The sequence below is a fragment of the Mus pahari genome, chromosome 1 (assembly GCF_900095145.1).
Source record: "Mus pahari chromosome 1, PAHARI_EIJ_v1.1, whole genome shotgun sequence".
Taxonomy (NCBI): Eukaryota; Metazoa; Chordata; class Mammalia; order Rodentia; family Muridae; genus Mus; species Mus pahari.
In genome coordinates this window covers 83,812,067-83,835,453 of record NC_034590.1, presented here as the reverse complement: position 1 = coordinate 83,835,453, position 23,387 = coordinate 83,812,067, and the positions used below count along the sequence as shown (strand labels likewise).

The window sequence follows — 23,387 nt, the reverse complement described above, 5'->3', positions numbered from 1 at the left end:
TTGGTAGAGGAAAATTGTCTAAGCATGAAATGACTTAAAATATGAGCCTGTTACTAATCAGTATGTTGAGTGGGGTATTTTGAGCACCGTGAGATGTTAATGAATGCCATCTTATGTGAAGACACCATGCATGTTAAGTAAAACAGCCTGAGATAGCATTGCGCTCTGATGATAACTGTTAAAAATTATGTATGCAAATTTTATTTGTCGAGACATTTTTCAGTTACAGATGACCAAAATGCAGCTCCTGTCAGATTCAGTACAGAGGTGCACACTTAGAGGGCTCTGAAAGAAGTGAGGGGCAGTTGGGGAAGAGTTGGCTGCTGGGAGCCCCGCCCTCTGCTTGAGAACTGGTTAAACTGTGAGGGTGAGGGGGAAGGCTTGGAGGTTAGTCCTGACACAGGAACAGCAGGACCCACCCAGGCTGGCTGTCATAGCTGCTCAGGCGCCAACCCAGATTCCCTGGGCCCCACCATTCCTGTCCTTGCCCTTCTGTCCCAGGACACAAGCATCGGATACATGCACCGCCTCTGAGCTCTTGGGGGTTCGAAAGTAGGCACCATCATTTAAATGTGACATTTTAATATGGATGTTTCGCTTTCATTTTTTACAGGATCTAAATCGGAGAATTAGCCCCGTGCTAATTAACATGTAGCTGCTATTTATAATTTGTTACCGCATTTCAATCATTTTTCAAAGGGAATTTATTTTCATTCTGTCTACTTAGGGCAATATGAACAAGAAGAATGGGGATACTGAAATCGACCTTGCCAAATAGCAACATGGTGGAAATGGTTGGCTTCCTTGATTCAGAGTTTTAAGTAGGAATTAAACATTTATGGTTTAGTCTTGTTTGGATAATAGTATGCATTTTTTAGGGTATAAATATTTTACTTCTTTACAGTTTAACTCTATGTAACAGAATTTCTTTCTCTTTTTTTTTTTTTTAAATATTTATTTATTTATTATTTGTAAGTACACTGTAGCTGTCTTCAGACACTCCAGAAGAGGGAGTCAGATCTTGTTAAGGATGGTTGTGAGCCACCATGTGGTTCCTGGGATTTGAACTCTGCACCTTTGGAAGAGCAGTCGGGTGCTCTTACCCACTGAGCCATCTCACCAGCCCATAACAGAATTTCTAAAGCTGGGCTTTGAAGACTCCAGGTCAGACTGTTATAAATGTAGTTTTTAGAGTTTTCTGACTTTAACCACCATTGCTGGCTTGGGACAGTTCTCTAGTGCTGGGAATACAGCTTCCACCATGAGTGATCCAAAATTTTGTTTTTAACTTGTTAGTGTCTGAAACATGGAGGCTTAATGAAAACAGAGCACAGTGGTAATTTGATTATGCATTGATACAGTAGACGGTTGTGATGGGTTTCCAGAGTGCAGAAGGCATCCAAGAACGTGTGCCCGTTCTGCTGCTCGCAGGCAGACCTTGAGTACTGCAGGCTCTTGCAGGAGACCTTGCAAAGAAAGCACAGGGCCTGTTAACTTTTTCACTTCAGGGGGGAAGGAGCCCAGGTTTTAGTCTCAGTAGCTTCAGTAGATTGCCCTCTGATAAAAGACATTGGCATGGTGAAAGGAAATTGACTCAGCGTCTGATTGGGAAACATCTTACAATGTGGGTTTGGCCAGATTACATACATCTGGTTTGGGATTGGTGTAAGATATATACAATTAAAATTTTCTTTGGTGGAGTACATAGTACACTCCTGTCTCTAGTTTTCTTTATGTGGCAAGTTCTTACTCGCCAGAGTGGAAGGCCAATCAGAGTTCATTCGTAGTAAGAAAAATCTTTATTTCCAAAATGATTGGTTAGCCAGAAAAATGACAGCCACCTAACTCCAGGATTTTGAAAGGAAAGATTTGACATTCACAAACTCCCCACTGCAAACAGTGCATACAGTTCATGACGAAAGCATGTTTCTCGCTCTCTTTAGTCAGTTTTCTGGTTTTTAAAAAAGTCTCCAAAATCAGGGTTAAAATTATGCCCGAGTGGGACCCAAGCCGCTAGCGAAGATTTTCATGGTTTGAGAATAAGTTGACAAGATCACTAGGAGGATGTTGCAGAAGTAGGCAGGGCAGATCCTTTAGCAGAACATTTTTGGGGAGGGTGGAAATTCAAGCCTCTCATTTCTTTGTTTTATACTCCTTTGAAGGAGAAAGCAATTCATTAATCTAAAAATAGCATTGGAAATAATCCAGGCGGCTGAGGGATGTGATGCCAGTGGCCCATCTAGAGGGAACAGAAGTGCCCGCCATCTTTTCCTGCAGATGAACTAGGTGGGAACTGGAAAATAGACCCAACCCTCCCACCACTTAATTAGCCTCAAAACAAAGACAGACCCAGCGAGATTTTCTTTTCTTTTTTAATTGAACAGGCTCTCGTGTGTTAAGGAAAATACATATTCAGGGGTTGTACATAGATGTGGCTGGACATATTCTGATATGTTTAATGCAGATTCTTAAAGTACTGTATTCATAGCACTGTGTGCATCTTGCCCACAGTATGCATTTGGATGAAGCAGTAATAAACAGACTTGCAAAAGGATGTGGTGGCAGTTTTAACAGATGCATGAGTAAACCTGCTAATGAGCTCATAGCTGAGATAAACATCCTCTTACTCTTGACTGTTGGTTCTTAGACTCCTGGGTTTAGAGTGCTGCTGATAGCTTGGAAATCAGTGGAAGCCCCCGACTTTCCTTTGGACTGTCCATGAAAACCAGGGCCCTGGTCCAGAAATCAGGCATAGGCATGACTGAATAACCCTTACTTGTAGGTTTGTGTCTTAGTCATGGGAATAGTTTGTCTTTCTCTTTTTCCTCTAAAAACTTAAGTAGGGAAGATAGTATTTTTGTTGAGGATTGACTTGAAGGCTCTCTGGCAGACTTATCAGGTAGTTCTCAGAGCTAAAATGCTTTATTCTAAGGAAGATTGGGGAGCCTAAAAGGTCTGCCTATGTGTAGGGAGATTTTAGGTTGGCTGTGGAACCAGTGCCCAGTAGACTGTCTGCATTGGCTCAGAGAAGGATCTGAAAAAAGGTTAGTGCATCTGTCCGGCATCCTAGGACAGTTATGGCACCAACAATCAAAACTCAACGGAAATCACAGCTCACAAATAAAGTAGCCATCATCACCTGCTACCCTTGTGGTGTCAACAAAGCAGTATCAGGTTTGTAACAAACGCCACCCCACCTTAGAGCTTCTCCTCAGGGCACTGAAGAACCCATGACCCTGAAGACTTACCAAGATACCTGGAGTTGTGCTAAATAAAAAAAAGAGATGGGTAAACAGGTTTCTGTAAGAGTGAGCAGGCCAAGGATGAGAGAGGAGAATCTGTTCTCTGCATTTGATGGCTGTGTCTCCTGTGTGCTGCATCCTGGCACCCGAGAACATGGTTGCTTCTCCTTGTGGATGTGGCCAGGGTCTTCGCCCTGCTTGACCAGGGGGATGTTCCAGAGGGACACACTTCAGTTTAGTACAAGGTGAACCAACACTACTCACTCAGTGTAGGAAGAGGGCCACCTGAGGACAAGGATGCCCCACTTGGCCTGCACTCACCAAGAAGTATTCAGACAGGATGTCCCTTGGCATCCATAAGACTATTGGGCAAACCACACCGTAAAGAAAAAAAAGAAAACTAGTGGACACAATTGAAATCATCTTACATAAGCAAACAAACCACCCAACCATTGGTGACTAGAATCTGGAATGCAGCCCTGGGGAGTTGAACTCCTACTAACAAGGGTGCACGTTGCACGCTCTGATCTCCTTCTTGTCTTTGCAGCTGGTAAACTGGGAGCTTTTGAACCTCTTCTTCACAGTCATGTAGCGCTCTTGGATCCCACCTCCGCACAGTTTGGTGCATTCTGACCAGGCTGTCCACGGGCGCATCCGACAGCCTGAAAGTCAGAGAGCACCTGGTTAGGCCAGCAGAATATGAGAGCATTGACTTCCAGCAGGACTGTCCAATGAGTTGTCTTGCCCTACACTGCTCCTCTGTGTAAGGAGTGGTTGAATTCACTAATGCCTGCTCTCCTCATTAGGGGCTGTTAGCTCATGCTAGTGCACTGGATCTTTGCCTGTCGAAGGGCAGAGTCTGTTTCCCCGCCCCTTTGAATCTTGGTTTGGCAAATGGGATGCGAGCAGACACCATGCCTGAGAAGCTGCTGCTAGGTGTGAGAGCATGACGGGGTGACCTCACTGGAGAGACCCCGTGGAGCAGGTGAGGCTGGGGGGCTGTGCCACCCCTACTTGATTGTGACTGCACAAATGAGACTTGAGTCCAACACAGCTACACCTCAGAAGAGTGAATCCAAGCCAGCTGGCCCCTGAGCTGCAGGCTCATGCTAATACAGGTTTGTTGAAAGCACTGACTTGTAAGCCGTGCCCAACCATAGGGCTCTGAGCTACTTCATTAGCCTCCCTGCCTGAGGTTTTAGCCCGCCCAATAGCAAGTAAAATGAGCAATTCTTATCCTATGAAACATGCACATGCCTTCCTCAGAACCTCCTCTGACTCCACAGATGAAGCCTCCTGTCTGCACTTGTCACAGCTTTCCGTATATCTCTCCTTTGAACACAGATGCTCGTGACTATTATTAGATACCTGTTTACCACACCACAGCAGAGTTTCCTGGAGAAACTGCTGAGCACATAGCCTTTAACTGGTATGGACTGATGCCTGCCTGCCTGCCTGCTTGCCATACTCCCTAAGGAAACGATCTGTCAACTTAGTCCATCTCTCTCTCTCTCTCTCTCTCTCTCTCTCTCTCTGTGTGTATCCATCCTTGGCTGTCCTAGAACTAGCTCTGTAGACCAGGCTGGCCTCTGCCTCCTGAGTGTTGGGGTTAAAGGCATGTACCATGGCCAGCCAGATGGATTGTCTTTTCTTTTTCTTTTCTTTTTAAGATTTATTTATTTTATGTATGTGAGTACACTGCAGCTATCTTCAGACACATCAGAAGAGGGCATCCCATTACAGATGGTTGTTAGCCACCATGTGGTTGCTGGGAACTGAACTCAGGACGAGCAGCCAGCTCTTAACCACTGAGCCATTTCTCCAGCCCTCAAATGGACTATCTTAAAGAAGAGACTTTCACTTTTATATGGCTGCCCTTTTTTGCACCCTGGGAATCCCAAGAACACTTAATGGTGCATAAGCATTGGATGATCTTATCTTAACTCATTCTGTTGGCCTGCCAATCACTGCACCAGCTTGTTCGGCAGTGCCATTCCGTGTAAGGATTATTTTTAAAATTTCATTGTCATGGGTGTAGGTGTGAGTGTGGATGTGTGGTGTTTTGCCTGTCAAGGCCAGAGGGCATCAGATCCCCCAGGACTTGAGTTACAGAATGTTGTGAGCCATCATGTGCATGCTGGGAGTTGTACTTGGGTCCTTTGAAAGAGCAGCCATCTCTCCAGCCACAGATGGTGATTTTTTTAAAGTTATGTTTTCCTGTTTGTTGTGAATTGACATGTATGTCTGCATGAGGATGTCAGATCTTGGAGTTACAGACAGGAGTGAGCCAGCATGTGGGTGCTGGGAATTGAACCAGGGTCCTCAGGAAGAGCAGCAAGTGTTCTTAACCACTGAGCCATGTCTCCAGTCCTGGGATGATGGTTTTAAAGATTGGTTTTATATCTCTTATTTATCTGTGCATGAGTGCCTGTTACAGTATGTGTTTGTGTAGGTCAGAGAGCCATTTTGTGGAGCTGGTTTTCTCTTCCAGCATGTGGGTTGCAGAGCCTGAATTCTGGCATGTTTAGGCTTCATCTACTGAGACATCTGCCTGGCTTCCTTTTTTTTTTTTTTTTTTTTTTTTTTGTCCTATAACTTTTCAAGTTATTCTGGAGAAGGGGACACATAATTGTCCCCCAGATATAAACAAAACCAGCTTCTGTCTTTGTCTTCTGTAAATTACCTAATTTGGGTCTGTTAGCCACTCTCAAAAGCAGAGACTCAGACCCAACTCCTCTACAATTGACTGTTGACTTTTATACCAATTCTCTCCTTGTATCCTTCCATATCTGCACCCCACCTATTAGTGCACCCTTTGGTGTCTCTGCCTCGGCAGTTGTGAGTCCTGCTGGCTCAGGGTACTTTTTAACTGGCGAGCTCCTAACAGCTCCCTAAGACTCAGTCTGGCTTTCTCTGCTCTGGCATCTCCTGGAACCCCAGTTCGTACTGTGCCCATTCTTTGGCTTCCTTTGCTCTTGGTTCATTTTTCTGTTGGAGTGTTAACTGCTTATGTGGCAACCTGGGGCCATATTAATTTGAAGAAATAAACATCTAAATGCTAAGCTGTGTGGTTAACATTAAACCAAGAAGCCACCAGGCCAGAGTGGTCTTGTCTCAGCCCTCCCCTTAACAGGATAATGTAATATGAGGAATCATGAAATTCCCCTAACAACCAGGACCCTCTCAACACATCTGTGTTATTGTATTTCCCTTTTTGAAATAGCAAATGGGGTTGGTTAGTCACAGCTGATTGTGAGCAAGGTGTTTTGCAAATGAGAAGAAAGTACTGTACAATTTCTAGAGGCCTTTTGCTTGAAAACGGATTTTGACAGCTAATTATCATATCTAATATTTTTTTGCTACAAATATTAACTCAATTTCTTCTATATACATTATGCTTTCTTAGTATTTAGGAATCAAAACTTCGGTCTGAATAATCCAAGTGCCTCTCTCTTCAGCCCAAAGCTGTCCCATGTGTCCTGGAGGCCAGCGCGGGCCCCCAGGGAACAGTACCTGGGAACTGCTCTCCATCCAACTCTTCCCTCAGCTGCTCACTCCTCCTGCTCTCTCGGGCCTCCCTCCAGCGCAGCTTCTGGACTGATGGGCTGCGAAGGCATTTCCGGGTGCGGCACTTCTTGCGTTGCACAGTCTCTGGGCAGGGTGCACCCCCAAACTGAGGTTCCATTTGGATTGTCCGGGTTCGAATCATGTGACCTTTCCCACATGACTTGTTACATTCAGACCACTGGGACCACTCGCTGAGCTCGCAGGCAATGGCTGGCAAGACACAGACAGCTGTGAGTACATCTATGTCCGAAACAGAATAGTCCAGTATACATTTTTTGACCATCTCAACCAGGCTGCCAAGAGCAATAAGCCATTTTCCAGGAGGAACTGGTCTTCAGCAGCAGTGGCATTATCGAGACCACATCGGAAGCAGCAGGGGCAGAATTGGTGGCAGTCTTCCCACATTTTTCCCAGTCTGACTCCTGTAGGACTTGAGAAGGTGATGGGGAACTCTGAAGGTGTTCTCATAGCACCATGGCCTGCCTTGTGTCTTCCTGGAATAGTCATATCAGCTAGTGGCACTGACTGACCAGTCTCCTTCCCCTACCCCCAGTCTCAGTGACCCTAGATTTCCTCAGGGAAGCTGTAGTGTGGTCTTCAGAGAATGGTCCCCTACTTTGTAGCTTTTGGAGAGAACAAGATAGCAGGTGGTCCCCTACAGGCCCCACACCTAGGACTTTCCCAGACCTATGCAGCTTTTCTTACTCTGCATCTCATCTGCACCCTGCATATGGTGGTCAGTGTAAAGCACACAGGAGCCTGAGATATGAAATCCCACAAAGGATCAAGAGCAGGAGGCTTTTTATGGCTTCTCATAGTAAAAGATGTAGCAAATTCTTACAAAGCCAGCACCTCACAATGCAGGGGGAAAAAGCATTTTGGTCTGATTTTTCAGGGTGTGTCCAAGGAGGCAAATGATTCCACACTCTATTTCTGTAAAGCCTGGACCAGTCTCCCCGAGGGAGCATGTCTGCCAAATGGGGATAATGGTAGCTTTTGAATTAGGCTACAAGGCTTAAATGAGCAGTTTGCTTCCAGCAGTGCCCTGCAGATGTTCATTTCCTGATCTCCCATAATCGACTCTATGGATATAAAAATTTATTTGAATTGGTGACTTGTCACCATTTGTTAAAGGCTCTAGAGTCCAGTCATAGAGGTAACTGTGAGCTAACTACGGTTAGTAAAAGCTGGAGGCTACTGTTCATTGGCTGAGGCCTGCACCTGCTTACACTTGGTGCCAGTAGCTGATTTTAGTCCTCAGAGTAATTTAGAAAGTTTGCTGCTATACAGACCTGAAAACCGAGGAACAGGGAGAAGCAGTATTGGCAGTTGACTACACAGGTTTCAGAGGGAGATTTGGCCACTGTGTTTTTGAGAACCTGGGCTTTTCTTTCCTTTTTTCTTTCTTTCTTCTCTTCTTTTTTCCTTACTGGTCTGTTGGTGTCCCTGACTTAATGGGCAGCCTCAGATGAGGGTAAGTAAGCTGATCACATGGTGCCGGGATAGAACTGAAAGGTTCAAACAATGCGAACCAAGCAGTGCCCCCAGAGCTCCAGGGGCTAAACCACAACCAAAGAGTCCACAGGAGGGACTCAAGGCTTCAGCCAAATATGTAGCAGAGGATGGCCTTGTGGGACATCAATGAGAGGCGAGGCCCTTGGCCTTGTGAAGACTTGATGCCTCAGTGTAGGGGGCAATGCCAGGACAGGGAATCAGGAGTGGGTGGGTTAGTGAGCAGGGGGAGGGGAAATGAGGAAAGGGGATAAAATTTGAAATGTAAATGAAGAAAATAATAAAAAATGAAAAAATCTATCTTCAATAAAAAAAATTGAAAATTAAAAAAAACAAACAAACTGAAAGATTCAGAAAGTTAATGGGTAAGACAAGCCGGCAAGGAAGTGGGAGGGAAAGGGCTGGGCATGACTGGCTTGTGTTACATGTTTAATCCGTCTCCCATTCAGACCTCAGTCACTTTATGTGTTTTGCAAATGACAAGATTGAAGACTTTCTGCCAACACAGATCCAAACTCCACTCTCTGACAAGTCAGTCTCACTATAGGATCTAACAGTATATATCCTTTTGCATGTGTATGTGTGTGCATGGGCATCTCTAAGCCCAAAGATGAGTTCTGGTACTTTCCTCTGGTGTTCTCCACAGTATTTACTGAAAAAGGGTCTCTTGGCTGAACCCAGAGATCATTGATTTCTGACTGGTCTAGCCAGCTTGCCCTGGGCTTTTATGTGGGTTCTAGAGATCCAAACCATGGTCCTTATGCTTACACACAAAATGCTTTATCCACGTAGCCATCTCCTTATCTGGCAGTATTAGCAAATAGCTGGTTAGGGGCTCACTGGACCAAGGAACTTTGGAGGAGGGAAGGGTGAACTTCCATAACTGGGACTTACGGCATTCTGGCAGCATGCACTTCTCCGCCTGCTCCAGATCCTCATTACAGTCACCCAGCTCTGCCAGAGACTTGAGCATCCGCTGGCGGGTCCGCATGCCCTTCCCACAGGTCACGCTACAGTCGCTCCACTCGGACCAGGGAGACAGCAAGCACGGGATGGTATCTAGGTCAAGAGCCAAGTTTGGCACTGAGAGCAGGCATCTTTTGTTGGGTTTGATCTTAGCCCTATGACACCCGCACCAGCCACTAGCCACTGGAGTAGAATAGAATTAGACCCTGGGTTCAGAGTGAACAGCTTAGAGGCTTAGCTTAGTGGCTCTCCACCACTCCGATTGTGCTTGTTACTCTTCTGCATCTCCTGTGGCCCAGCTGGTGGTCATGACCTGATACAGGTGAAGCCAGTGCAGTGGAGTGCAAGGTCTCTCTCAACAGAGGCACCACTGATTTAATGGGGCCTCACTGAAGAACACCCCAGGCAGAGATTGGCTCAGTGCTGCAGTTTTGCTTGTCTGAACTGAAATCCCTGGAATGTGTGTGTGCTTGTGTGCACATCGATATGCATTTGTGCATAGAGTGCCCAGAGTTGTGCCTTATTACAACTAAGAAGGCCATTGTTAAATCGGAATATGCTGTGTACAGTGGTGTGTGCTTTTAATCTTAGTGCTTTGGTGGCAGGCAGGTAGATCTCTGAGTTCAAGGCAAGCCTGGTCTGCGTAGCGAGTTCCAGGCCAGCCAGGGCTTCACAGTGAGACCCTGTATCAACCCCACAAACAACCAACCAGGAATCGATTAGACTCGGCCAGTGATGTCCTATCTAAATTTACTTTCCCAAGGAAAATGCTTCTATGGAGCACGGGTGAATTCTATCCAGGAGCCACCAGTGTGAAGCTCTCTGCCCAAAGCCCTCTCCATATCCACTCACGGCACTCGGGCATCATGCATTTCTCCGCTTGCGATGTCTCTGCTTTGCACATGGAGCCGTCCGCGGGACTCATCTTGACCATACGGTGCCGCTTCTTCATGCCCATCCCACAGGTGGCGCTGCAGTCGTCCCACTCACCCCACTCAGTCACCAGGCAGCTGCTAGGAGCTAGGGAGTCCAAACAGTTGGAGTTGTCCCGCTGGTGCTGGGATCCACCTGTGTGCCCCACCCACCTCCAGGGCGCCCCCAACTCACAGCACTCCTCGTTGACCGTGCACTTCTCTGTCTCCTCCGTGGGCAGCATGCACACCGAGCCGTCTTCTGGGAACTGCTTCACGTACCTCTCCCGGGACCTCATGCCCATGCCACATGAGACGCTACAGGGTGACCAGGTGATCCACTCGGACATGGTACAGGTGGAGCCATCTGTAACACACCGAGCATGCTCAGGAGGGGCAGAAAAGAACCTGGGGTCGGTATAAGAGAACTCCAACTCTGGGAGGAAAGGCGTTAACAGAGAGTGAACAGCCCCAGAGATTTAGAACTCTCATTCCTCCTGGGGGAACAACAATAGGAAGAGGACAGAGATTTTAGCTCTACCACTGGCACTTAGCTTCCTAGCTCCAGTCCCTAGAAAGGAGCCTCATTGTTGACAGTGACTTCTCCCTGTCTCCTTGTAGGCTTGTCTATAGCAGGGCTTGCTCCTTCCTGTTCCCTTACACGGTGCTCCCTCTAGGACACTGATGGCCTGGAGAAATGACCCTTCTCTCCGTCCTCCATGTCCTGTGCACCAGTTCTTTTCAGACTGGCCAATTAAATAAGATTGTGAGGTAGGACCCCAACCAATGGGTAAAAGACACAGCCACCACCTGCTTTAGAGTAAACCCCAAATGTTCTTCCTGCCTTCTGTGTGTGCACTCTTCCCTAGACTCTGGATTAAGAGTAAAGTTTGCATTGTCCAGACACCAGTCAGTGCAGTGGTCTTTTGGGGGAGGGGGAAGGGGTTGTAGAGATTTTGGGAAACAGGGCCTATCTTGGGAAAGTGCATCACTCTCCCACACCATGATGTTCTATGAAGTACATGGGTCAAGCAACCACTGACTAAATCCTCTAAAGACCAATAAATCCTTTCCCCCTAATGTTCTAACAGGTGGTCTGGTCTAGGTGACATAAAAGTAGCATTCGGGAAGAAGCCAGTTGGTGTCAGAGTTCTGTTATCAGATGATGGGCTGTGTATTCCTCAAGATCCCGTAGGAGGCACCCATTCTGGCTGGACGTCATTGACAATGATGTCACTCTAAAAGGTTGTAAGGGAGTCATATTGCCAGGAAGCCCTCTCTCCCAAGTCCTTTCCAGCAGGTGTGGACAGTCTGTCTCCTTACCTTCATCACTGCAGCCTGGGCCCATGCAGGGCTGGAAGTCTTGGGTGTCAGGACAGGGGACACTGAGGTCCAGCTGTGCCTTCAGCATGCGCTGCCGCATCCTCTTGCCCTTTTCACAAGTGGAAGAGCTGCAGGCCGACCATGGGGACCAGTTGGAGTAGATGCAAGTTTCAGGGGTGTCATCTGCAAAGAGTGTTTGACATGTTCTCCCTGGGGACCTGTGGAAGCTATGGCTGGCTATTTGCATAGAGGCTCATCTGTGTGTTCCAAGGATGAGAGCAGACATGCTTTTCCTTTGAAAATGATGTCCTAACATCGTGCTGGTGATTATCTAATGAATAGTGACCATCCTCTCCCTGTAAGAACCGTCTGCATGTGTGCATGTTCTTGTCACTGCTCTGTCCTTGGCAGACATTGTTTCCACACATGTATGTACTTCATAGGCAGTCTTAGAAAGCTCACGAATTTTTGCAACCTCATTGGCTCCACCCACTTGTGTCAGTTCACTGAGTGCTTGCTCTGTGCTGGCATCCTTAAGAATCTTACTTAATGGAGCCTACTGATCCTCATTTTCTCTGAGGCAGCCTCTGTTATGAACATTTCTTAGTTGAAGGAAGAAAGGTAGGAAAGTTGGCTTGTCAGGGTTATAGACAGTAACAAAGTCTAGGATCTGTGGGGAAACTTCAATTCAAGCCAAGGCTCTGACTCTTTCTGTTGACTCCTGTCCTCCATGAGGGGTAGATGAACTGTCATGGAAGAACAAGCATCAAAGCAGCAAGTGATCTGGATGCTATGACACCTACCAAATGCCATCTTTATGGCCATGATAGACTGCCAATGTTAAGTACTTATTCTAACATCACTCCTTCACCAGGTGGCTGACACTCAGTGCCCAATGTTGGCCTTGGAGTTTAGTCTTTTTCTTTTAGGGTGCTGGAGATAGAAACCAGGGCATGGTCCATGATAAGCACATGCTAAGACACCAGCACCCCTCCCCCCCAGGACCCCAGTCCTGGTTGTTTCAAAGACCATGTCAGAGGCTACTGGTCACATCAGTTTGTATTGCCACCTGCAACAAAGGAGAACAACATACCTTCATCTTTCTCTTCTGGAGCCAGGTCGGCTACAATATCATCCACATTGTCAGGTACAATGTTGCACTGTTCTCCCTGCAAGAGAAATGGAGAGTGCACTTTCCAGAAAGGAGGATGGGCAAGGGAGAGGTAGAATAGGTGAATCTTGGCACAAAACCCTGCAGTGGCAGATTTCTGGGCTAACATTTACACCTTAAATGAAAAAAACCAATGCAAGAAAAAAAGCATTGACTAAACAAGACATCCCGACCATGACAGACATTAGCAATTGACTGTAGAACTCAGGATAAACTTGATCAAATCATTCATCTGATCCTGGCTTCACTCTGAGTTGCTTTTACTAATTTACATCTGAAAGATAATTTTGGTACTTGAACCCTCAGGAGGCCCAGAAATCCCATATCCAGAGGTGCTTCCTGCCCTCCGGAGACCCCAGTGATTCTAGAAAGGTGTCTAGGCACATTAGCCCTCCTCATGGTACCTTCCGGGCAATTCTCTCGATGACGACTCTGGCCACTTGTGTGATGGACCCACCTTCTGGGTCATAGAAAGGACTCTGAGGATGGTCCAGACTAGTCAGGGGTCGGATTTTTTCCTGAGGAATTGTGGGCTTGTTTGGTGACTGCAGGAATAAAACAGACAACGTGGGAAATACAATGTGAAAACTTCAAAGCAATTGGTTATTGGACAAAAACTCTAATAGGACCTTGTATGCATGTCTGTGTGTGTATGTTTGTTCTGGGCATCAGACATGGAGCCTCTCTCTGGTTGAATTTATACAATGTAACTGTATTTACAGAATTCCCTAGTGTGGATCCTGTGCTTTGAAATCCATAAACCTATGCTTAGAATCTTTCACATGCACCAAAAGTTTTTGCCCAGTTGGAGGAGCCAAGTTCCAACTAGGTCATCCAAGCTTAGAAATGGCTGAGCCAGCTTGACCTGGATCCAAGGCTTTTTCTGCTGGGCCAGGCAGCAAACTGTTCTCATGTTGGGTCAGATGTGAGTCACACTGCCTCTGATGATGATGCAGCCCAGCCACTGCTGTGGGAAGGCAGCCCCAGACTATAGATGGAATGGAGTGCGGCAGGCTTGAAAAGCTAGTTACCAGCCAGCCATTGCAGCACACACCTGTGGGGGATGGCTAGTCCTATGCTAGTCTGGGCTCCACAGTGACAACATACCTAAAGCAAAAACAAAACAAGGCCTGGGAAAGCTGGGAATATAGCTTAGTGGTAGAGCACTCCTCCTGGGTTCCAAGCAAACCTCCAAACCCAACAATAACAATGTAGCAAGTAAACAGAAACATTTAAAAATCAGGGCATCAGGTACGTCTGCCTTGAAAACTCAGTGTGCTGGGTGATTGCTCTCTCTCTCTCTCATTTCCTTCCTTTTGGGTGTGAATGTAACTGCACATGTGGGTACAGAAGCATGTGTGTGGGGGACAGAGGTCCTCTTTGGGTGTCATTCCTCTGGGACTTTCCACCTTGCTTTTTGAAACAGGGTCTCTCCGTAGTCCGGGGCTTGCAGAGTAGGGTAATGCAGTTGGCCAGGAAGCTCCAGGGATCCACGTGTCTTTTCTTCCCTGGCATTGGGTTTACAAGCATGTACTCCCATATCTGACGGTTTACCTAGGTTCTGGGGACTTAGAAGATTTATCTTTTTAAAAGTATTTATTTATTTTACGTATTTAAGGTTTTTTTTTTCTTCCCCTGTATGCATGTATATACACCACCTGTGTGCCTAGTACCCAGTTTGGAGAGGGCATTAGATCCTCCAGTTTGAACTGGAGTTACAAATGTTTGTTAGCTGCCTTGCAGGGCCAGGATACTGAATTAATCCTCACCAACAGCAAGTGTTCTTAACCACTTAGCTACTTCTTAGGCCTTGTGTACCTTCAGTACCAACTATGCAGTTGGTGCACAGAACAATGTTGGCCACCCCACTAGACAAGGGATTTCTAGGATATAGCTGAGTCACACCCATCTCTGTGCCCAGGACACCTAGAACATTGGCAGACCAGGAAGGGTTGCTGAGGGAGTTTGAGAGCACACATTTACCTCATAGGTCACCCCGCTGTCAGTGCCAGCATCCCAGGGAATCAGGTCCTGCACTACTTTCTGGACCCAGCCACACTCCTTGGTACACAGATCCTCTGCAGACAGGCCCACGTTCCAATCTGGACTGGGGCCCATCATGGTTAGGAAGGACATTAAGTGGCGTGTCCTGTCCACTGAGAATTCAGCTGAGGGTGCTGCTCTCCTAGAAACCAAATAAGGAGACTGTCACACTTGGGAAGGGCTGCACACACTAGGTGGGGCTAGGTGGCTTGGCCATGGCTAGAAATGGAGAGGAGCAGGGAGAATGCAGATTGGTTTCTCAAGCATCCTTGGTTTCCTTGTGTCTCCTCTGAGCCTACCTGGTGGACTAAGATGGAGAAAGTGTCACTCTCACACTGTCCGTTTTAAAAAAAAAAAAAAAACCTCTGTAGCATTTCCTTGGTTGGTTCACTTGCCCAGGTATAGACTGACTCATCACTGCACTGTAGAAAGCTCGGGGAAATCAGGTTTTGGTGTGTGCTGCATACACAGATTAATTTCCAACGTACAGCACAACACCTGGCACAGAGTACTCAGTATATATATCTGAAGGAAAGAACAAATAATTCTGGTGTGTGTATGTGTTTGTGTGTACATATGTATATGTGTGTTCATGTGTGTGTGTGTATGCATGTGCGTGTGAATGTGTGTGTACAACTGCGTGGGATGTAAGATGAACTTACAGACAATTAACTGCTCACCAAGGTTCCAAGGCATAACTTCGTTTCATCTTTACAACAGAACTAAGGTAAGGATTATTGATTCTGACTTCTTTAAGAGGGCCATGGAACTGGTCCAAAGTCACAATGTTAAAGCGCAGAACAGAACAGAGACAACGACACACACAAACATATGTTCGAAGACAATATTCTTTCCAACATGAACTCCTAAATTCTCCTCTTGCCCACTCTTCTGAGATCTCCAGAGAATCACTGTGGTGAGGTCTTCCCATGCCTTTTGTCTGTTTCTCTTAAGAGATCAGCCAAGGTGAGGTCTTGCCTGGCACCAGGGCATACCCATCTGGTTGCCTTGGTTACCAGTTGAGTTGGCAAGCAGGGCACCTATGGCTGAATGTTCCAGCTGCTGGAAATCATGTCTCTAGACTTTAGCTACCAGGAGTTGCTCTTTAGTCTCCATCTTCTCGGGTTGCAAGGTCTCAGGAGATGATGGAGGTGGCCCACTGAAGGGACTGAGGAGGAAGAGTCACATTCTCTTAGCACATTGTAGGCGACAGACCAATTCTATTTCATTTTCCCTTCATGGTGATTCTGCGGGAGTAGAATTATGACCCTGCTTTGTCTCAGGGAAGTGAAAGTGCACAGAGACTAATGAGCTTGGAGACATGGGTAGCAGGTGCCAAGGTTTAAAGGAAGCTTGGCATGACTGGAGCATCAGGCTGCTTAGCTGTGGGACTTCCTTGGCTACTCACCAACTGGTCTGTTCATGCCATCTGGTAGCTGGTCAGCCTTAGCTGTTTTGAGAGACCCTGTGCCTTCTGTAGAGATCTGCTGCTTCTGTCTACCCTCACCTGACCCAGAAAGTGATGACTCCAGACCTGGTGGGACCCACAGAATTAGACCATTGGCTCTTGGCAGACAAGAAACCAACCAATAAGCAGAAGGGAGGAGAGCTTAGTGGAGGCCCTGACACCATCTCTTAGAACTGTGTGACCTTGAGCAAACTCAGACTTCTCTGTCTGAATATTGAAATCACTTAAAAATTATCTATCTACCCACCCACCCACCTCCCTACCTCCTACCTAACTACCTATCTCCTTCCTACCTACCTACCTACCTACCTACCCACCTCGTACTTACCTCCCTCCCTCCCTCCCTCCCTCATACCTACCTACTTACCTCATACCTAACTACCTACCTTTGCGTGTGTTGTGTATGCGCACATATCTGTGGATACATGTACCTCTGCCATGTCAGGTGTCTTTCTCTATAGTTCTCCACCTTATTGTTTGAGATAACATCTTTCATGTAACCCACAGCTCCCATTTTGGCCCAACTCACTGGCTAGCGAGCTTCCAGGATCCGCCTGTTCCTGGTTGCCTGGTCTGGCGCTTTCAGGCACAGACAGCCATGCCCAGCTTGTACATAGGATATGGAGAATCCGAACTCAGGTTGTGTTGCTTGCTAAGCCCAGCACCCACAACTTTAAGACGGGCGTCCTGTGACTGTATCAGAGGGTTATAGCGATGCTTAATCCAGTGCCTGACACCTCTGCTATGATTATAATCAGAGGTTTAACATTTTTAGATCTTTATTCTGAAACCCCCAAAGGCGGGATGCCCCGAAATCCCAAGCAGCTTGGGTGCTGATGCAATGCCACAAACAGAAAATTTGGAAAATCATGAAATACTTGCATGTACAAAATTCTTAGAAAAGGTGTAATAGCCAGTGAACGGAACCAGTCTAGATGTCCACCAACAGAGGAATAGGTAACTTATATACAGAGGAAGTTTATTCATCTGTAAAGAAAATGAAGCCATGACATTTGCAGGAAAATGGACCAAACCAGAAAGCATTATGTTAAACAAAATAAACCAAAGTCACAAATGCCGCAAATGCTGCGGTTTTTCTCTCATTAGGTGTGCTCACACACACACACGTGTGTGTGTGTGTGTGTGTGTGTAGATCATAGAACTAGAAAGGGGGTCATGAGGAAAGATGAAGTAATTGTAAGTGGAAGGGAAGACGAAGGAGTTCAACATGTGCCATGAAAGCAGAAGGCCATGGCTGTGGGGAACCAGTCAGAGATGCGCCAGGGAACACTGGGGCAGATAATGGTGGAGTGAGATGAATTTGAACAAACCGTGACACAGTTACATGAAAATCCTGTAATGAAATTGTGTATGCTAATTTAAAAATTTAATGAGATATTGTGCAAAGTTATCTTCAGGCTGTGCAATAAGGTGTATATGAAACAAATGAGTTTAGACCCGGGTGCCATCCCTGAGATATTATGTATATATCAGTGTTATTCAGTTTTTAAAATCTGAAATCTGAAATTCCTGTGATCTGGCACCATTTGGCTGAGGGACACCAGTTTGCTCTGCTGCTGAGAGAAAAGCACCGTGGGTTCCCCGTGAGATCAGAGAAGGGATGGGGGAGACTTCTCTGAGTAGATGTCACTGTAGTTGTTACCTGTCTAGGGGCTTCAGCACCAGCAGGACAACAAGGACCAGATGGTGTTGCCCAAGTCCACTCTCCAAGAGACTCCCTGTGCCTGGGGGCTGTGGCATTTATTTCTGTACTTTGGAAAGTGTGGGTCCTTGGCATCCTTGGGGAACTTATCAAAATGAAGGTTAACTAACTGGTTCCATACAAATTTGGTGAATTAGGGGTGTTGTGTAGGGCCCAGCCATTGGTTTTAACAAGCTCCATAGGCAGTCTTCCTGCAGCTCAAGGCTGGAAACTAATTTTCCTTCAAGCCTTTCATGTGTCACCTTGTCTAGGAGCCTTTTAGACTCACTGGGTGAGGCAAGGGCCTGGGTCTATCTATCTATTCCTGCATGCCCTGCAGGTCTCTGTAGCCAGACCTATCATAATGGCTTCCTCACCATTCTTTCTCTCCTTCTAGGCTAGGGAGCTCCTTAGGGGTTGGCTTTGCCAGTGTTCCCCAGGTATGGAGGACCCTGGTGGGCTAACTGAATACATGTGTATCTGGTGGTGACTGAATTGGCCTTGTTATCTCTAGGTCCTTAAGATCCTGCTCACCATTTGGGTCTCAAAGCTCTTATCCAAGACTACCCAACTGCGTATGTTGAATAAGCATACATAGCCCCCCCCCCCCCCCCATAGGCTCATCTATTTGAATGTTTGGTCACCAGAGAGTGGAACTGTTTGGGAAGGGTTAGGGGGCGTGGCCTTGTTGGAAGAGGTGTGCTACTGGAGCGGGCTTTGAAGTTTCAAAAGCCTACATCAAGCCCAGTCCTTCTCTCTCTGTCTCCTTCTTTTGGACCATGGCTCTTAACTACTGCTCTAGCACCGTGCTTGCCTGGCACTGTGCTCCCCTCCATGATGACCATGGATTAGTCCTCTGAAACTGTAAGCAAGTCTCTAATTAAATGCTTCTTTTATAAGTTGACCTGGACATGCATGGTGTTTTGTAATGAAGATAGGACAGTGATTAAGATACCTACTACAGACATGCCTGTCTTTCTATATGATTAAGCACAGATGGGAGACCCCTCTTCTCCAGTATGAATTCCTCTGGATTGTGGGTCAGTGGTGTCAATAGCTTCTTTGTGTATGTGGCATGCACAGGTGTAGGTAGTTTGTGTGCATGTGTGCTGGGAACATGTCTGTGTGTATATACAGAGGCTGGAGGACAACCTCAGGTGTGGTTTCTCATGTGCTGTCCAGCTGTCCTTTTGCAGGGGTGGGGGCAGATAAGATTTCTGTGTCTTAGAATTTGCCAAGTATGCTAGGCAGGCTGGCTAGGGAGCCTCAAGCATCCACCTATTTCTCCCTCCATTATGTTGGGATTATAAGCATGTGGTATCACACCTGACATTTGAAAAATGTGTTCTGGACCTTGTACTTTACTGGCACACACTTGACTGACGAAGCTATCTCTCTAGCCTCAGCAGTTTGTCTGTCTGTCTGTCTGTCTGTCTGTCTGTCTGTCTGTCTGTCTGTCTCTTTCATTCAATAGACACAGGGTTTCTCTATGTAGCTCTGGCTGTCTTGAAATTCGCTCTGAAGATCAGGCTGGTCTCCAACTCAGAGATCTGCCTGCCTCTGCCTCCCAAATGCTGGGATTAAAGGCATGTGTTACCACCACCCTGCAGCCTGGGAACTGTGGCGCTGCCCATTCCAGAGCCTGTCCCACATCCTTTGGGAATATAGCCCCCCTCTTCCATTGCCACACAGACAGACTACCCCACTCACTGTCTCCCCATCTCCATAAGTATGTAATTTCAGAGATGGTTATTCATCTCCTGAAGCCCACAAGTGACAGGATTCACAGTGACAACCTAGGGAGACAAATCTCCTGACTCCAACCCAGCATGAACTGGTACTTCTGTGTTTGACAGACATAACCTTCTTGTGTGATGATAAATCTTCATGTCGACTTAACTGGTTTGTGAATCGCCAAGGAGACCAGGTTCTCAAAGGTGTTTCCAGATATGAATTGAGGACCTCCCTGAGTGTGGGAAGGACCATCCATGGACTGGCACCCTTTGACTAATTGCAAAAGGGAAGAAAGGAAAAGTGAGCTGAGCCTCACTCCACATCTCTGGGTTTCCTGGCTGCAGATGCACTGTGACAGGCATCTCATGTTCCTATTATCACGCCTTTCCTGTTAGGATGAACAGTGTCTCTGGAAACCATGAGCCAAGATATACCTTTCCTTTCTTAGGTTGCTTTTTACCAGGTATTTGGTTACAACAAGAAAAGTAGCTAAGGCATCACTCAACAACCAGCAGCAACTCAACAACTGGCAGCCTGAGGGTGGTTGAAGACTTCATGGGATGGAAAGACCAGACTCCCAAATGCCTAGACCTCTGTTGGGTCACCCGGCAATTCTGACTGCACAGGATATAGGAACATTTTTTTGTTTTAAGTGTCTTTAGATATAACTTGCCCCTTTCTCTTATCTAGGACAAGAAAATTCCCCCAGGCTCTTCAGTGCTTCCATGAGGGAGCTTCCCCCATTCTCCCAAACTGCTTAGCACCTCTGACCTACCTTCACTCACTGACCTATGTCACTCAGAGTTTCCTGTTTAATGCCACTTTCTCCCCAGCCTATAGAGTAGAGGCCATTTGGGAACTGGGGGTGGTGGTGGAGAACATTTCAGCTACAGTTCCTTCCTGGCACAGATCTTAGCATGCAATGGGCTCCTTCCAAATGTTTGTTGAAATAAATGAATTAATCTAGGAAATGAACGTGGAGCTTTTCTATTTCCTTTGACCTTCAAATTTAATTAAAGGTTGCTTCAAAGTATTTATTATTTCTCTTATAAAAACCTTACTTAAAATAATGAAATGGATAAGCGTATGTGTGACTTTTTCTTAGGACGTGCTAGCCAGAACCAGGGCTCTTTAATAATCAAACTTTAATAAAAGTTCTTATTTATGCTCTCTTAGGTACCAGGTCTTCCATGACGATATGACATTCTGCCAATTTGGTGGCCTATTTTTCTTTTATCTAGGATTTACATGTGAATTTTTTCTTTTTTAAGCAGGGAGACTTATTGCATGCCACAGTATATGACAAATCTAATTTAAAATAATATGATATTTCAAAGTAGATCAGAAATTAGTGGGCCAGAGTGGAGAGAGAGGAAAGGCAGGTCACTAAGTGCTGTCAGACTGAATCAACTAAAATGAAAATATCAGATTTGCAACGAACACCATACAGCTCTAGAACCCAATATCTAGACTAGAAAAATGTCAAACATTTAAGAAAAGTGTCTATCAAAGAAATGTTACTTTTCAAGGTGGGGATAAAAAGAAAAGAAGAGAAAAGAAATGTTTCCTTTCTCAGATTTGAAACAGAAAAAGCAACCCCAAAAGAAACAGATTGAATTAACATCAGTTAAAACTTTTGGATAATAACCAGAACAGTACATGCTTAGTATTACAAATCTTAAAACCCCCAAATCTGAAGCTTCCTGAACAGTAACATGAAACCCCAATAGGGAATTCTACACTTGACCCCACACAATGGGTCACAGGCAAATGGCAGATGCATTAAAATATTGTGCAAACTTATTCTCCTGTAAAAGGTGTGCGTGCAACCTGTCGAATGCTGAAATTTTGGTCCTTGCACCAAGACATGTCATTATATCTATACACTAATATTTCAAAATGTAAAAGTCTCCATGGACCCTCTCATTCTGGTTTTCTCCACTGACAAAACACTGGAGGAAAATGTCTTTGAAGAAGAAAAACTTGTTTTGGCTCATGGTTAAAGTCAGAGATTTTAATCCATGGTTACCTGACCACATTTCCTTGGGACTGGGCAGCATTGTGCACCATGGCAGGGCTACAAGAAGGTGGTGAGGGGTGGGTAGGGGGATGAAGGGTGGGTGGGTGGTTGAGGGGTGGGTGGATATGTGGGTCCTAACAGACCTTCCAGGCACACACCTCCACAGGCCTAACTTCTTTCCAACCTCCCCCGCCCCATGGTTTCACTGTGTAGCCCTGGCTGTCCTGGAACTCATTCTGTTGACCAAGTTGGCCTCAAACTCAGAGGTCCAGCTGCCTCTGCCTCTGAGTGCTGGGAGTCTTTTTTCTAACTCTTAAAGTTTCCATCACCTTTTAATGCCACAAGCTGGAGACCAAGCTTTTAGCTTTCTGGAGGGCACCTAAGATGTGAATCAGAATACCTCTGGTGCCAAGAAAAATAGAGTGTCATAAAAGTGTCCCCATCCAGCATCATTGAAAAGTGTCAGCATCTATACAGTGATAAGCCACATCTCTGAGAAAAAGACCCAGTTCCAGTAAAGTTATGAACAATTTACACACACATAAGTTAAAAATAAATGTGTACATGAAGAAATGTCTTCTCTGACCTCTGAGAGGGTGAGGTGCACGGGATGAGGGCACAGAAGTGCTTTAATCCCATCTTTGCAGTTACTAAACCTGCAAGATGGGACCAGTGTACTGTGAAGAAATTGCTTCTCATTGGTTCCTGACAGTACGATGTCTCATTTTCAAGAAAGCTTCCCAAAATACCACAGAGGAAAAGAGGCAAGAAATGATTTTACCATCAATCTACACTTTGGTCCTTGCCTTATAAGTTACAAATCCTCACCAGTGAGACCTACCTAGTAATAGTTCTTAGGTTTACTTTTGTTTCAATTTGTTTTCTCAAGTGCAGGAACTCTACTAAGCCACTAGGGGGCGCCCAAGCCATTCATTAGGCTGAAGCCCGGTGTTGGCAGATCAGGGTTTGTCAAGTTTTTGCAACATTAGTTTCTAACCAGAAGGTATTTGGGATTCCAAGTCCATCTGGACATGCAGATCTACCACCTGCTCTAGTCCGAGTTCCTTTACTACCCCACGGGCGTGGATGGACCCAGGTGACTCCTGGTAGGAGGCAAGAGGGACCTTGGAACCCGAGGGCTGTTTCTGGTTTCATTTCTGGGGAAGTTGACCCAGTCTTCGCACCGCTAATCTCACAAACATGGGCCATTGTCTAAGCAAGAGATAACCAAGCGGAATGGATGGGAATAATTTAGGGGGAATGCCAGTCCTTTCCAGGAGATGAATATCTTTGAAAGTTCCGGTAATTCTTAGCATTCAGACCACCCTGGAGTAGTGCAAATTCAGAATGATTTGTAGGAACTGTTTCCCACTTGTGTTTGCAAAGAACCAGTGAAGGATGTGGCTTTGCTCAGAATTTGTCTTTCCCTGTCTCTACCTGAACGCTGGGCTGTCAGGGCTCTGGCTTGATTTACTGAATCAAACACGCCACCGCTGATTCGTTCATCCGCTCCTGCCCTTTGAGAAGGGGTGCTGGGGTGCTGGGAATGCGGATGAAGACAGCTGAAAAAAAGAGTTTCAACAGGCAGTGCCTTGCAAAGTAGGTCACCCTGGCTTTTCCACTGGGTGAAGAGGCTGGAATCCCATTAACCTCCATCAGGCAGGCTTGCAGGGGTGGCGGCGGGGGGTGGGGTGCTTGTCCCAGGGCCTCATCTTCTGCAACAAAGAG

General features: G+C 46.2%; 1 protein-coding gene across 1 annotated transcript in view; it reads right to left on the bottom strand.

Moving 5' to 3' along the window:
- Window positions 1-2,368: 2,368 nt before the first annotated feature.
- Spon1 (spondin 1) overlaps window positions 2,369-23,387 on the bottom strand; it is a 279,501-nt gene continuing 258,482 nt past the window's right edge. The window contains exons 8-16 of the mRNA XM_021201343.2: window positions 14,676-14,877; window positions 13,097-13,237; window positions 12,615-12,690; window positions 11,522-11,704; window positions 10,395-10,565; window positions 10,140-10,307; window positions 9,216-9,380; window positions 6,756-7,019; window positions 2,369-3,904 (exon numbers count right to left, since the gene is read on the bottom strand). Coding sequence (XP_021057002.1) covers window positions 3,741-3,904; window positions 6,756-7,019; window positions 9,216-9,380; window positions 10,140-10,307; window positions 10,395-10,565; window positions 11,522-11,704; window positions 12,615-12,690; window positions 13,097-13,237; window positions 14,676-14,877 — 1,534 coding nt within the window. The 3' untranslated portion in view covers window positions 2,369-3,740. The remainder of the gene's footprint in view (window positions 3,905-6,755; window positions 7,020-9,215; window positions 9,381-10,139; window positions 10,308-10,394; window positions 10,566-11,521; window positions 11,705-12,614; window positions 12,691-13,096; window positions 13,238-14,675; window positions 14,878-23,387) is intronic.